General features: G+C 41.8%; 1 protein-coding gene across 4 annotated transcripts in view; it reads right to left on the reverse strand.

Annotated features, from left to right (window-relative positions):
- Positions 1-16893, reverse strand: part of LOC126272671 (retinoblastoma-like protein 1) — a 169176-nt gene that overhangs the window by 125192 nt on the left and 27091 nt on the right. For all 4 annotated transcript variants that reach the window (XM_049975687.1, XM_049975688.1, XM_049975689.1 and 1 more), the window contains exons 5-6: positions 5764-5924; positions 2843-2978 (exon numbers count right to left, since the gene is read on the reverse strand). In XM_049975687.1, coding sequence (XP_049831644.1) covers positions 2843-2978; positions 5764-5924 — 297 coding nt within the window. The remainder of the gene's footprint in view (positions 1-2842; positions 2979-5763; positions 5925-16893) is intronic.

Genomic DNA, 16893 nt, shown 5'->3' on the forward strand with positions numbered 1-16893 from the left:
TTTAGCAGTGTATTATTTAACCTATTTGAGCATCCCTTTCATACAGAGTATATCACCTAAAATGAATCATCCTTATAATTGTAGAGGACAGTATGTGACCTGTGGTTTTCATTGAGCTATACAAATATCAGGAAAATGGTATCTTACACACAGGACTGCATTCACTAAGCAACACGGATACTACATGCTGCAAAGTGAACTCAATACTGCATGTTAACAGAGAGTATGACAAGTTAGTTCGTACAGAACCACATAGCTGTTGACGCTACAACCATACTTCACATACAACCACTGATGAACTGACATCACCAATCTCTTTCACACTTTACACGAAACGTGCTTCAATGTCAATCACTTGTTTCCTGATCAAGGTATAGAGCAATAAAACTGTGGAAGGTTAAGAAAATTTCTTTATGCCTGTCAGTCATTTTTGACCAATCTCAGAATTTTCAATGAATACAGTCACTGTACATTTTAATTTACAGTTCAGAAACTTTCATCGTAGGCCTGTTAATTCAATGTCATTTTCTACAAGAAATAGTTGACATTTTTCAACACCCAAAAAAGGCTTTTGGAATATTAGTTTCATGGGGACGAATTAATTTATATGCAGGAAGATTTGTGCGAAATAATTTTTATGTTATCCAATACTTACAATTTACACATGCCAGTCTATATCAAATATGGAAATTCACATAAAAACATATTTTCTCAGTAAGAATCACAAAAACAACTATATAGACATAAACATGTAACAGAGCGATATGAACTTGCGACAACTCAACTGATAATTATTTGTGACACAATACATCACATGAAACACATTTTGAGTGTGAGTCTTTTTAAGAAATATCAGCTTTTAAAACATGGCATTTTCTACACAGGTGAAGCATGAAGAATTTTCACATCCTAGAGGGGATAAGAGCCACACGGAAAGCTGCATAAAAAACTTTTCTCCATGATAGGATTTTTTAAGACAATCTTGCTCCAAAGCATTCATTGTTAATGAGTCATGATCACTTACATCACTATTGAAAGACAGATGACCACAGCAGATAGAGAGAGGTCCCTTTTGAGTAAAGTTATCTTCAAAAGTGATACGATAAATTTGCACCATTTTTTAAACTCATTTCCACTTTTCAAAACTTGGGAACTATTTCTGCCACATCTTGAGGAGTGGCAACACGGTGAAAATAATGGAGTATGTATGTAGCTCTGGGGTAATGTTTGAACTGTCACTTTACAGGTCCACATTCTGTTTTCAGATACAAAATGTATTTCAGCAAGATCCAGAATGTCCAATCTGGCTCAAATGGCTCTGAGCACTATGCGACTTAATATCTGAGGTCGCCTAGACCTTAGAACTAATTAAACATAGCTAACCTAAAGACATCACACACATCCATGCCCGAGGCAGGATTCGAACCTGCGACCATAGCGGTCGCTCGGTTCCAGACTGTAGCGCCGAGAACCGCACGGCCACTCCGGGAGGCTGTCCAATCTGTTTCAAATACTTTTTACCATCTTATCTTTAAAGCAGCAAATGGTAATGACTCCTTCATTTCCGTAATTAGTGGTAGCACCTTTCCAAGACTGACACACTGCATTGCTAGGAACACTCTATTGTGAACTATATGTTTAGCACTGCCACACCTTAATACAGTATTCTGCAAAAGTATTCAAAAATGGGTTTTTATTTACTTATTTTACAAAACTATATATGAAAAGGGAATATCAATTGCATCTGCTATACATACAGAACCAAATAAACTTTAGGAGGATAAATTACGGTCACAGACTTCAACATTGAAAACGTCTTTATAACAATTTCTTAATTATTCGTAATTTGCACCTGAGTTAGCCAGTAAGTTCAAAGTAAGATCAATGGAAGGAAGATGGCCGGTTGTACACAAAATGGACTGAAAAGCGAAAATATGCTTAAAAGCATATTTTTGTACTAAACACTGAAACTTAACCTACCTAAAATATGGGAAACCAACCTCTGACCTGCATAATATTGATGTGTGGCACACAGAAACATGTAATATGAAACAGTTAACACTAGCTTTCAAGAACTCCCTACTTTTCACACACACAACCTCACAGACACCCTAAAGTATGTGCTCTTGGTAGCAACGAGACTTGCTGCTACTGCAAGTGTAACTTTTGGGTAGCTGTATGTACTCTTACTAGAAAAAGAGCAACATCATGAAAGCAAGTGTTAAATGTCTTCCATTATATGCTTCTGTGTGTCACACACCTATCACCTATAGGTAAGTGATTTTACACATTTTTCCACCCAGGAATTTCCATTATTGAAATTTAACATCTATTAATATGGACAAAAAGTAATACAGAGCAACGGCACTTATGACACCACATAACCACTATACATGGAATACCATATACTCAAGACTGATTTTTCTTAAAAATTGGTGAGCATTGTGTTCTTTCATTATATGTTCACTTTACTTAGAAAAGCACAATCTTATACAAAGTAAATCTTCAGTTAAGAGATCCCAAGTTCACATTACAATGGAGATTGAAAGTAAAGTTTCTGAAGGTAATGCATGACAGTGACCAGAAAGCACACACAGCTAGTTTAGACAATGCCTGTACAGCAGGTGCCAAGAATAGGAAATGAACAACATTCTGGAATTCCACAACAAAAATTTCTCTACAAGGATGAACAAGCTCTTGTTGCTTTCAAAACTGCTACAACTGACTATACTGTCCCAGATACAGTATGTGCTCCATCGCCAATATAAACCCACAGTTAATAAACATGTAACAGAAGACAATGACAGCTCAAGGTACAAGATCACAAAATTGAAAAACTTACCAAGAAATATCCTTTCATCAAAATCACCAACATTCAACACATATTCTTCATAAGCCTTATTTACAGCCTTTGAGTTCAGCTCAAAGATACCTGGATCTAAAATCCCACTAAATTTTGATGCGTCGCCTCTCAAGATCTGTAATAATAATTTCTGATTATTAATAACATGAACTCATGTGTAAAATGCATGAAATGTAACCTAAAATTGGTCATACTAAAAGGAAGAGAAGGATCTGCTTACAAATGTAATATGCAATAGCAAACAAGGAATTAGTATGAAATGTGTTTCGCTTTCTAGATTTAGAGAGGAAAGATGAGAATTAAGTGAAGAGAGAAGCTCGATTAAAACACGTTGACAGACATCCCATGAGTGAAATTTAAAAATCTGAAAGCCATCACTGTGAGTAGCTTCAATGAAATCCTAATGCACTGGAATTAAATGCAGAGTTTATTATCTTCCTAATTCCAGAAGGAGAGGTGGGTGGATTGGATCCTATTTTCTCTACAACATTTAAAAAATGATTATTCAAAATGTTTTCGACTTCTGGCTTGTTGTTTGTCAAGTTTCCATTCGCTTTGATGGTAATGCCGTCATCCTGTACTCTTGGTGGCCCTGTCTCCCTTGTAATAATATAATTGTTTTGATTTTATTCTCAGAGGTATTAATCCCAGACATGATGCACATGCTTCTGGACTTTTTAATAACCTTTCTTAATGTAGCACAGTAGTTTTTAAAATATTTGGCTGTTTCTGGGTCATTACTCTTTCTTGTTGTTAGATACAGTTCCTTTTTGTGGTTACAAGACATTTTTATTCCTTTAGTTAGCCAAGGTGTTTTTGCATGGTTTATTATAATTAGATTTAACTACTTTCTTGGGGAAACAATTTTCAAATTCTCTTACAAGAGTATCATGAAATAAATTAGCATCGGGTTCCTTGTACACCTCATCCCAGTCTAACTGCTGAAGATTTTCCCTGAAATTTCTAATTGTCGAGTCATTAATTGAATGCACAACTTTGGAGTGTAGTTTGGAATTACTGAATGGAGCTATGTCCTACACTGTAACTAGCTGAGCACCATTATCAGTAAGGCCATTCTCAACAGGACAAGAATTTATGTTTTTAAACTTATCTTGGTATATAATAGTGTTATCTATCAATGTGCTGCTGTCCTTTACTACCTGAGTAGGAAAATTAATGACAGATGTCAGATTGAAAGAACCAAGCAAGACTTCCAGGTCATTCTTCTTATTACACTCTTTCAGTGAATCAACACTGAAGTCCCCACAAATAATAATTTGCTTTCCCCTATTGTTGATTTTCAAAGACGACATAAATACAATCATTACATTAATGTTATGAACAAGTGAACAAGTGTCTACCTCCAATGCATGTGTTTGTACTGACATAGGAGTGCAATATTTTGCAATAATTATTGACCACTTTGTGTATGACAAATATGCAGTCTGGAACTTCTTGCACAATGTAACATTAGAGCTGAAAGAGAAACTACCTGAACTATAAACAATTTTTGTCTTCTATGACAGGGCGGCATCCCAATTTAAAAATACAGTTATCATAAGCTCATTACATTACTCTGAAGATGAGCAGTGTAAGGCTTCACTGTTCTTGTTCTGCAACATTTCACACAAAGGAGAAACTAATAGAGTTGGTAAGAATGTTACAAGAAAAGTTTGGACACATGTGGCATACAGAAAGAGATGAAATCGCAAAAAAGAAAAGAATGCATTAAGTTTACTCTTTGGATGAGTCAGATGATTTAGGCTGCGATATTCCTGAGATTCAAAACAGCAGTGACATTACTGATTCTATGCAAGTCGTTTCACATACTGCACTGGGGAAATGTGTTACTGTGACATATGAAGTAAAACATTATCATGGTGATGTGATTTGAGTGATTTTTCCAAATAAATTTTATGTATCAGTGATGGTAGAGACATGTTTACCATTCCTGTATGAATGGGCATGGTCCATATATTGTATATGCTATAACAAAGATGGAACACAATTTTTTTCCTGCAGTTGTGGTAAATAGCAGGGGGGTTTCAAGTTAGATCACTTTTAAAGCAAATTTTGTATTTCCATAATTTGGCCTGTGGACTGTTTTCAAGACACTATTGTTTTAGTGAGGTTTCAGCTATGTTATTACTACCATTTTGTTTAGTTTTATCTATCTCAAAGGTGCTTAATATTATTTTAGAGGACCAGTCATTGGGTATGTCCTATTCATCAAATCACTTGTCGTGTCAATCACATAACGACATAAAAGCTTAAGTTTATTAATGGTCTTACATTAACATATGCTATGTATCATTCTTGATGCTTCAAGTTCACGTAAATGTTACATTTAGTTTTATATGCATACATAAATCAAAGAAATGATGCAATATACAGCAGCTTGCTACACCTGAGGCTGAATTTTTTGTCCCTTCCGCCACAGAAAACTAAAGGGGGTGAAGACCTTACCAATGAACTGTAAATGTCTTCTTTTTCTCCCCCTATTCCACCTCATCACCTGTTTCAAATCTTCCTGAATTACAGAAATTACCCACTAATTTTGTTTGCCAAATAATAAAAGTTCAGATTTCATAAAGAAACCAAGAATTTACATAAAAAATAAACATTTTATCTTTATTTCTAAAACTTTAAATGTCCCATTTGTCACTCATGGAAAGACTGTCAAGCAGAAACTAAGGATAACTTCAACCACCTTACAAACTTTTCTTCATTATCTTTTTCCTCTAAATTTGATAAAATGAATGATAATGATCAGTCTGCAATTTTTCTACTGTCACTTAGATACTTTTATTAAACTACTGTGAACAACAATTTTTTGGCCAATAGACCTTTCTCCAACTCCAGTTAGTTTAAGACTACTTGAGAACAAATGTTCTAAATACCTTTCTTTCAAAGAGTTTTTTTATGTGGTTTTTCCAGTAGTACTCTTTGATAGCTTTTGCTTCTATTGGTATTCCATCATGATTTGTGCACAAATGATCAATAATACATGGAGCCACCTCAGGTGGCTTATAGTTTTCATCCCAAAAATCATTTGGAATACCTGTATGTACACACAAAAATTCCAATACAGTACATTTATACCTTTATTAAAGAACAATATGAAAACTAATGCAAATGACATAAGAACAAAGTAAAGCTGCAATGAACAGAATTTTCACAATTCTGTATTTCTGCCAAATCAGGATTCTAGTTTCTATTGTAAAACATGAATAAATCAGTAACTGCTATTACACCATCATTTACTGAATACAGGCCACACTGGTCAGAGTAACAAAGTCTCACACATGCAGATATATATTACGTATTATGAGCAATAAACTTTGAAGAGAAAACATTCCATCTTCACTATCATCAGAACAGCTAAAGAAGAAACTCTGTAGTATCATTTTCACTCACTCAGCACTCACAACACACAGAGCTGTCATTCCAAAATGAAAAGACAAGGCATATTTAAAAGCAGACACACTGGCCACCACAGAAAACTAAAGGGGATGAAGAACTTATCAATGAAATGTAAATGTCTGTGTCTTCTTTTTCTCCCCCTGTTCCCCCTCATCACCTGTTTCAGATCTTCCTGCAGTCTACTTGGGACCAATCTTTTTTCAGCATTCTTTAACAGTCTTTCATCTTAATATTATTGGTGAAATCTCGTTCCTTGAATGTGGTGTGTGCAATAACACCTATATATAATCAAACCTCATCTACATGTAACAACTTGGGAAAAGACAATTTGGATCAACATGCCACTGATGTGAATGCTTCACCCACCTGTTACTAACAGGCTTCTTTGTGTGGAATGGGTAACAGCAGTCGAAGTGGAAGTATTGTTGGCGGTTGCTAGGTTTGATAGGGATGGAGGTACCGATGTAGTCATCATTTAGGTGGAGGTCAACCTCAAGGAAGGTGGTTGTTTGGTTGAGGAGGATCTGGTGAAGTGAATGGAGGAGAAGGTGTTGAGATTCTGGAGATTGGTGGGGGGTATAAAGAAACCAAACTACAGGGTCATCAGTCCCTTTTTCCCAACGCAAGAAAGGTTCAAGGCACAAAAACACCCAATACCACACCTAAAAAGAAAACAAATGGAATGAACAAAAAGTGGGGAAAACATAAACCACAAGGAAAAGTAGGTGGAGGTATTAAAACCATAGAGCAGATTGTCTGGGCTAGCTGATCACAATAATAAAAGAGGATGAGCCAGCCACTTTGCAACACATTAAAATGTCCATTCCAAAAAGACAAGGCGAGGTGAACACGTGTAGGGAAAAGACAACCACCAAGACAAACAAATGCAAAGAAAAAGCGACCAAGTTAAAATAGCAGGAGGGTGGCGACCTCAGAGAGAAGGGTAAATGCCCCTCCTCAGATCGTATGATAAAAACCTCCCTCATGAATAAAACATAAAACTAAATCTGCTGTAGAGGGTTTATCGCTCAACATTGAAGGAAGGGTGCTTGGAAGGTTAAAAGCCTGCTGCAGGGCGGCTGAAAGTGGGCAATCCAGCAAGATGTGGATGACAGTCATATGTGAGCGACAGTGACATCGGGGTGAGTCCTCGCGACAGAGGAGGTAGCCACATGTTAGCCACGTACGGCCAATGCTGTGCCGACAGAGAACCATAGAGTTCCTACAAGATGTCTGCATGGAGGTCTCCCACACATTCGTAGTCTCCTTAAGGTCATGCAGTTTATTGTGTGTACTGAGATTATGTCAATCCATCTCCCAAAGCTGAAAAACCTTGTGGCATAATAAAAATGGCAGGTCAGTTATAGGGGTGCCGATCTCCAGATGAGGTTTCCGTATAGCCTGTTAGGCTACCCTGTCAGCAAGTTCATTTCCTGGGATTCCAGCATGACCTGGGGTCCACACAACCACCCCGGAACGAATGGACCGTTCCAGGGCATAGATGGTCTCCTGGTGGGTTGCTACCAAAGGATGGCGGGGGTAGCACCGGTCAATAGCTTGTAGGCTGCCCAAGGAGTCAGTACAGAGGAGAAACGAAGGAGAAGCAACTCGCCAGGGCAGGAGTGGATCCACTCAAGAGCACAAGAAATGGCTGCCATCTCTGCAGTGAAAACACTGCAGCCATCTGGCAAGGAGTGCTGTTCAATATGTCCTCCATGAACATATGCAAAGCCAACGTGAACATCAGCTATCGAGCCGTCAGTGTAAACCACTTCATGGACCTGGTTTGTTGTGGTCTTCAGTCCTGAGACTGGTTTTATGCAGCTCTCCAAGCTACCCTATCCTGTGCAACCTTCTTCATCCCCCAGTACCTACTGCAACCTACATCCTTCTGAATCTGCTTAGTGTATTCATCTCTTGGTCTCCCTCTACGATTTTTACCCTCCACGCTGCCCTCCAATTCTAAATTTGTGATCCCTTGATGCCTCAGATCATGTCCTACCAACCGGTCCCTTATTCTTGTCAAGTTGTGCCACAAACTCCTCTTCTCCCCAATTCTATTCAATACCTCTTCATTAATTATGTGATCTACCCATCTAATCTTCAGCATTCTTCTGTAGCACCAGATTTCGAAAGCTTCTATTCTCTTCTTGTCCAAACTATTTATCGTCCATGCTTAATTTCCATACATGTCAAGAATCGAGGGGAAGTGACAGTGGAGAGCTGCGGGGTTAAACGAGTCCAGACAACCATGTGAAAGGTCCAGGCGAAGCTTCGGCCTAGGTGTACACCATGGAGGCGTACATGAATGGACCTCGAGTATAGGAGGTAAAGGCAAGGACTACACTTCAGACTGAAGAGATTGGACGTGAACTGCAATTGTAAGCCCTGACCTGGGTGTCCAATGCCAGAGGTGAACCGCTGTGGATGGGAAAAGAAGACAGTAATTTGGATGCTCAGGAGAACTATAAATATGTGCAATGTAACTGGCAAGTAGTTGTGCACGCCCAACCTTCAACGGAGGGTCTCCAGACTCCACCAGTACACTGATCACCAGACTCGTCCTAAAAGCTCCTGTTGCCAGTTTAACACCACAGTCGTGCACTGGGTCGAGTCAACGCAATGCTGAGAGAGACTCCCATAGTCAAGGAGGGGTTGAACAAGGGCTCTGTAGAGCTGCAGCAGTGTAGAGCGATCTGCACCTCAGTTGGTGTTGCTCAGCCAGCACTTCTGTTTAAGCTGAAGAAGATGAGGGAACCACGTTAATCGGGCATCTAAAAACAGTCCTAAGAATCAATATGTCTCCACTACCATGAATGGATCGTCATTAAAGTAAAGTTATGGCTATGGATGAATGATAAAACGCCAACAGAATGCATGACACGCAACTTTGCAGCTAAAAACTGGACGCTGTGGGCTAGAGCCCACGACTGCGTCTTGTGGATAGCTCCCTGTAGGTGCCGCTAAGCAATATCAGTAATGGAGGAGCAGTACGAAATGCAGAAGTCATCTGCATACAGAGAAGGTGAGACCGACAGCTAGATAGCTGCTGCTAGACCTTTAATGGCCACTAAAAATAGAGATACACTCAATACAGAGCCCTGCAGGACCCCATTCTCCTGGATATGGGGGAAACTATGGGAGGTACCAACTGGGACACGGAAAGTATGGAGCAATAGGAAAAGAAGAAGAAGAAGAAGAAGAAGAAATCTGGATTGGACCCCGGAGACTCCACTCATATAATGTGGCAAGGATATGATGTCGCCAGGTCGTGTCGTAAGCTTTTTTGTAAATCAAAAAAGATGTCAACCAGGTGTTAGTGTCTGCAAAAGGCTGTTTGGATGGCAGACTTGAGGGAAACTAGATTATCAATGGTAGAGCAACTCTGGCCACTTGACTCCAGGACCCAACACTACCACTGACTTACCAAACGTTCTAACATCTTACAAAGAATGTTGGTGAGGCTGATGGGCTGATAGCTATCCACTTCAAGCTGGTTCTTACCGGGTTTGAGCACTGGAATGATTGTGCTCTCCCACCACTGCGACGGAAAAACGCCATCGCACCAGATCCAGTTGAGGATGACGAGGAGATGCCACTTGTAGTCATACGAGAAATGTTTGATCATCTAACTGTGGATCCAATCTGGGCCAGGAGCTGTGTCGGGGTAATGTGCAAGGACGCTGAGGAGCTCCCACTCTGTAAATGGAGCATTATAGGGGCACTGTGATGTTCAGTGAATGAGAGGGCTTTCTCTTCCATCTGCCATTTGGGGGTGCGAAACGCTGGGGGATAATTCTCTGACGCAGAGGCTCGAGCATAGTGCTCAGCAATCACGTCTGTGTTGGTAGATGACACGCCATTGATGTTAATGCCAGTAACACCTGTCGGGGTCTCGTACCCACAAACACGTCTGATCTCCATCCAGACTTGGGAATGTGACGTATGGCACCCAACAGTCAAGACGTACCTCTCCCAACACTTCTGTTTTTATAAGCTGGCGAATGCGGGCACAGAACAGTTTAAAAGCTGTTACGTGCTCTGGGGAAGGGTGCCACTTATGTCACTGTAGAGCTCACCGACGCTCTATAATGGCTTCAGCAATTTCCGGCGACCACCAAGGTATTGACTTTCGGCAAAGGACACCCTAAAGAACAAGGGTTCGTGTTTTCCCCAGTCTGCTTTGTTTAAAGCCCATCTTAGTAGATGTCCAGACGACGGAATAGCTCTGGGGGAGTGACAGGAAGATGGGAATTGGTCACTACCACACAAGTCATTCAGGGCTCTCCAGTGGACAGATGGGAGAAGTCCTGGGATACAAAGGGATAAATCGCTGGCCGAGTAAGTGTCAAGAGTCACACTGAAATGTGTGGGGGCTCCAATATTTAAGAGGCACAGGTCTTGTTGAGAGAGGAAAGTTTTGGCATCTCTACCTCAGCCAGTAAGCATGGTGCCACCCCACAAGGGGGTTATGGGTGTTAAAATCTCCCAAGAGTAGGAAAGGTTTAGGGATTTATGAATCAATGCAGTCAACGTGTTCAAGGGTACTTCATCATCAGGAGGAAGATAAACGTTGCAGACAGTTATTTCCTGTGTCATCCTTATCCTGACAGCCACAGCTTCAAGAGGGGTTTGAAGGGGCACACGTTCACTGCATACTGAGTTCAGGACATAGACACAAACTCCAACTGACGACACACTATTATAGTCGCTACAGTTCTTGTAATATCTCCTATAGCCACGAAGGGCAGGGGTCCGCATTGCTGGCAACCGTGTTTCCTGGAGGGCAATGCAGAAAGCAGGTGGAAAGCTTAACAGTTGCCGTAGCTCAGCCAGGTAGTGGAGAAAACTGCAGCAATTCTACTGGAGGATGACGTTATTGTGAGGCTGGGAAGGCACGAAGCATGCAAGGAGGCAGGTTATGCCTCAGGGTCACCTGCTTCCACCGATTGAGTCTTCATGTCCATTCCTATTGTGGATGAGGCAACAGTGAGATCCACGTCCTCGGGGGAATGCTGAGAACTCCACCTCATCTGCAGGTGCAGAATTGGTATGGAGTGGTGGTATTGGGGCCACTGGAGGGATACTTTTTCTTAGCAGTCTTCTGTGTTTGCTTGCCCTCTCGCTTCTCTTTAGGGGCTTGCTGCGAGGACTTGTCCGAAGTAGTTCAGGTGCGGAGGAAGACCGTGAAGCTCTTCGTCTAGCAGCTTTTGCCTCCTGTAGCCACAGGCGAATGTTCGCTGTGGCATTAGTGGAGACTTTGTGACAAAGGGTTCCAAGGCACCCCTCCGCATGAGAGGAGCCGAAGGAGGCTGTTGCTTCTCCAGCTGGAGGGAGAGGACCAATGTTCCCTAAGTAGGTACTTTGGAAGCAATGGAAAGAGATTTTCCCCTACCTCCAAGGGAGCAGATGTATTCTGGAGGCCCAGAGGGCCCACTGTTCATAGCACAGTGTGGTATGACTGGTGATGGTGATGGTAATGTAGCGTGGACATCAACAAACAGGCTGTAATCGTTCAAAGTTACGTTTAGCCTCTTGGTAAGTCAAGTGGCCCAGGGTCTTGTACTCCATGATTTTCCGCTCCTTTTGGAGTACTGTGTAGTCTAGCGAACAGGGGAGTGCTGCTCTCCACAGCTGATACAAGTGGGAGAAGGCGCACAGAGAAGATCTGGATGCAGTGGATGTCCACAGTCTCGACATGTGGCGTTGGAAGTGCAGTGGGAAGACGTGGCCGAATTTCCAGCACTTAAAGCACCATATACGGGGAGGGACATCACAGCGCTAAACCATCACCTTGACCTTTCCAGGCAATGAATCACTCTCAACGGCCAAGATGAAGGCACCGGTAGCAGCCCTGTTGTCTTTGGGTTCCCTGTAAATGCGCCAGATGAAATGCAACACCCCGCTGTTCTAGATTGGCATGGAGCTTGTCGTCAGACTGCAAGAGGAGGTTGCAATGGAAAATAATCCCCTGCACTATGTTGAGGCTTTTACGGGGAGTGACGGAAACAGAAATATCACCCAGCTAGTGACAAGTGAGTAACACCTGGGATTGGGTTGGGGATGTTGTCTGAATCAAGACTGCACCACTTCTCATTTTGGACAGCACTTTCACTTCCCCAAACTTATCCTCAAGATGTTCAACAAAAAACTGAGGCTTCATAAGTAGAAAGGAGTCCCCATCAATTCCGCTACAAACTAAATACTGAGGCGAATATGGCTCTCTTCTTTCTGTAGCCCTACGTTCCTCCCATGGTGTAGCAAAGGAGGGAAACAATTTAAAGTCGTATCTGTCAGAATTCTACAAGATCCTGCCTTTTTTAGAGACTGCTGGCACCTTATGGTCACCACCAAGAGATAACTTAGTCCACTTCATTGCAAGTCATCTGCCCTAATGCCACCCACTCCGATCAGGGGCTCTCCCCACAGACGCCACCCAGCCACAGCAAAGGCCACCTGACATGATGGTCGTTGCTGGGAGTCCTGATGCCCCAGGAAGACACACATCTACTGCTTTTCATACGTGGGGAATTTACTGCTCAGCCATCAGCAGTGTGATCCCTGTGTTGTCAGGGGGTTACCACCAAATGGGTACGTGACAGCCCCACCAGAACGGACTGGCTACCATGCTGGATATTGAGCACAGAGAAATCCAATACTGTCATGGGGACGAAAGAGGACAGGAGACAACGGAAGAAGATGACATACCCCAGAAAGGTGGAGATGCAAAGCCATGACAAGAGGTTCTGGAGATTGAATCTAAGGGCACTATGGATAACTCATGCACCATTTAAGGTGTCCTTCCTCATATGGCCTGCACTTCTGTAGAATTTGGAAAGTGGCAAGTCACACCATAAAATGGGACCTGAACTCACAGCTGCGAAAAGTGTGAAACTCCTTTATGACAGGCTGGCATACTTCAGCCCTATTCTAACCCCCGGACCCGCAGGGGGAGATTATGGAGGAATACGGATAGAGTCCCCCATGAACCATGGACCTTGCCGTTGGTGGGGAGGCTTGCGTGCCTCAGCAATACAGATGGCCGTACCATAGGTGCAACCACAACGGAGGGGTATCTGTTGAGAGGCCAGACAAACGTGTGGTTCCTGAAGAGGGGCAGCAGCCTTTTCAGTAGTTGCAGGGGCAACAGTCTGGATGATTGACTGATCTGGCCTTGCAACATTAACCAAAACGGCCTTGCTGTGCTGGTACTGCGAACGGCTGAAAGCAAGGGGAAACTACAGCCGTAATTTTTCCCGAGGACATGCAGCTCTACTGTATGGTTAAATGATGATGGCATCCTCTTGGGTAAAATATTCCGGAGGTAAAATAGTCCCCCATTCGGATCTCCGGGCGGGGACTACTCAGGAGGATGTCGTTATCAGGAGAAAGAAAACTGGCGTTCTACGGATCGGAGCGTGGAATGTCAGATCCCTTAATCGGGCAGGTAGGTTAGAAAATTTAAAAAGGGAAATGGATAGGTTAAAGTTAGATATAGTGGGAATTAGTGAGGTTCGGTGGCAGGAGGAACAAGACTTCTGGTCAGGTGACTACAGGGTTATAAACACACAATCAAATAGGGGTAATGCAGGAGTAGGTTTAATAATGAATAGGAAAATAGGAATGCGGGTAAGCTACTACAAACAGCACAGTGAACGCATTATTGTGGCCAAAATAGATACGAAGCCCACACCTACTACAGTAGTACAAGTTTATATGCCAACTAGCTCTGCAGATGATGAAGAAATTGAAGAAATGTACGATGAAATAAAAGAAATTATTCAGATAGTGAAGGGAGACGAAAATTTAATAATAATGGGTGACTGGAATTCGAGTGTAGGAAAAGGGAGAGAAGGAAACATAGTAGGTGAATATGGATTGGGGCTAAGAAATGAAAGAGGAAGCCGCCTAGTAGAATTTTGCACAGAGCACAACTTAATCATAGCTAACACTTGGTTTAAGAATCATGAAAGAAGGTTGTATACGTGGAAGAATCCTGGAGATACTAAAAGGTATCAGATAGATTATATAATGGTAAGACAGAGATTTAGGAACCAGGTTTTAAGTTGTAAGACATTTCCAGGGGCAGATGTGGACTCTGACCACAATCTATTGGTTATGACCTGTAGATTAAAACTGAAGAAACTGCAAAAATGTGAGAAATTAAGGAGATGGGACCTGGATAAACTGAAAGAACCAGAGGTTGTACAGAGTTTCAGAGAGAGCATAAGGGAACAATTGACAGGAATAGGGGAAAGAAATACAGTAGAAGAAGAATGGGTAGCTCTGAGGGATGTAGTAGTGAAGGCAGCAGAGGATAAAGTAGGTAAAAAGACGAGGGCTGCTAGAAATCCTTGGGTAACAGAAGAAATATTGAATTTAATTGATGAAAGGAGAAAATATAAAAATGCAGTAAATGAAGCAGGCAAAAAGGAATACAAACGTCTCAAAAATGAGATCAACAGGAAGTGCAAAATGGCTAAACAGGGATGGCTAGAGGACAAATGTAAGGATGTAGAAGCTTATCTCACTAGGGGTAAGATAGATACTGCCTACAGGAAAATTAAAGAGACCTTTGGAGAGAAGAGAACCACGTGTATGAATATCAAGAGCTCAGATGGCAGCCCAGTTCTAAGCAAAGAAGGGAAGGCAGAAAGGTGGAAGGAGTATATAGAAGGCTTATACAAGGGCGATGTACTTGAGGACAATATTATGGAAATAGAAGAGGATGTAGATGAAGACGAAATGGGAGATACGATACTGCGTGAAGAGTTTGACAGAGCACTGAAAGACCTGAGTCGAAACAAGGCCCCCGGAGTAGACAACATTCCATTAGAACTACTGACGGCCTTGGGAGAGCCAGTCATGACAAAACTCTACCAGCTGGTGAGCAAGATGTATGAGACAGGCGAAATACCCTCAGACTTCAAGAAGAATATAATAATTCCAATCCCAAAGAAAGCAGGTGCTGACAGATGTGAAAATTACCGAACTATCAGTCTAATAAGTCACAGCTGCAAAATACTAACGCGAATTCTTTACAGACGAATGGAAAAACTGGTAGATGCAGACCTCGGGGAGGATCAGTTTGGATTCCGTCGAAATGTTGGAACACGTGAGGCAATACTGACCTTACGACTTATCTTAGAAGAAAGATTAAGAAAAGGCAAACCTACGTTTCTAGCATTTGTAGACTTAGAGAAAGCTTTTGACAATGTTGACTGGAATACTCTTTTTCATATTCTAAAGGTGGCAAGGGTAAAATACAGGGAGCGAAAGGCTATTTATAAGTTGTACAGAAACCAGATGGCAGTAATAAGAGTCGAGGGGCATGAAAGGGAAGCAGTGGTTGGGAAAGGAGTGAGACAGGGTTGTAGCCTCTCCCCGATGTTATTCAATCTGTATATTGAGCAAGCAGTAAAGGAAACAAAAGAAAAATTTGGAGTAGGTATTAAAATTCATGGAGACGAAGTAAAAACTTTGAGGTTCGCCGATGACATTGTAATTCTGTCAGAGACGGCAAAGGACTTGGAAGAGCAGTTGAACGGAATGGACAGTGTCTTGAAAGGAGGATATAAGATGAACATTAACAAAAGCAAAACGAGGATAATGGAATGTAGTCAAATTAAATCGGGTGATGCTGAGGGAATTAGATTAGGAAATGAGACACTTAAAGTAGTAAAGGAGTTTTGCTATTTAGGAAGTAAAATAACTGATGATGGTCGAAGTAGAGAGGATATAAAATGTAGACTGGCAATGGCAAGGAAAGCGTTTCTGAAGAAGAGAAATTTGTTAACATCGAATATAGATTTATGTATCAGGAAGTCGTTTCTGAAAGTATTTGTTTGGAGTGTAGCCATGTATGGAAGTGAAACATGGACGATAACTAGTTTGGACAAGAAGAGAATAGAAGCTTTCGAAATGTGGTGCTACAGAAGAATACTGAAGATAAGGTGGATAGATCACGTAACTAATGAGGAGGTATTGAATAGGATTGGGGAGAAGAGAAGTTTGTGGCACAACTTGACTAGAAGAAGGGATCGGTTGGTAGGACATGTTTTGAGGCATCAAGGGATCACAAATTTAGCATTGGAGGGCAGCGTGGAGGGTAAAAATCGTAGAGGGAGACCGAGAGATGAGTACACTAAGCAAATTCAGAAGGATGTAGGTTGCAGTAGGTACTGGGAGATGAAGCAGCTTGCACAGGATAGAGTAGCATGGAGAGCTGCATCAAACCAGTCTCAGGACTGAAGACGACAACAACAACAACAACAACGGATAGAGTATCCCTTATGGCTGTCCACTGCTTTACCACGCATACATTTGTAGGTGATGCCTTCAGAGGAGAAGTAGCTGTGGGTGAGTATACAGTTGGTCATGGTGATTGAGATGGAGATAGTAGATTTGGAGTCAGTAGGTTGTTGTGAAACACTGTCCAGTAGAGACAGGACCAGGAGCAATGGAGATGTTAATGTAGATAGACGTGGCATCAACAGTGATGAGCAGTGAACTGGGTGGTAAAGGAACAGAAACTGTGGCAGTTGGTAGACGAAATGGTTGGAGTGTTACCTGGAAGGGTAGGTTATGGGTAATAGGCAAAAGGTGTT

Source organism: Schistocerca gregaria, chromosome 5 (genome assembly GCF_023897955.1).
Source record: "Schistocerca gregaria isolate iqSchGreg1 chromosome 5, iqSchGreg1.2, whole genome shotgun sequence".
NCBI classification, from domain to species: Eukaryota; Metazoa; Arthropoda; class Insecta; order Orthoptera; family Acrididae; genus Schistocerca; species Schistocerca gregaria.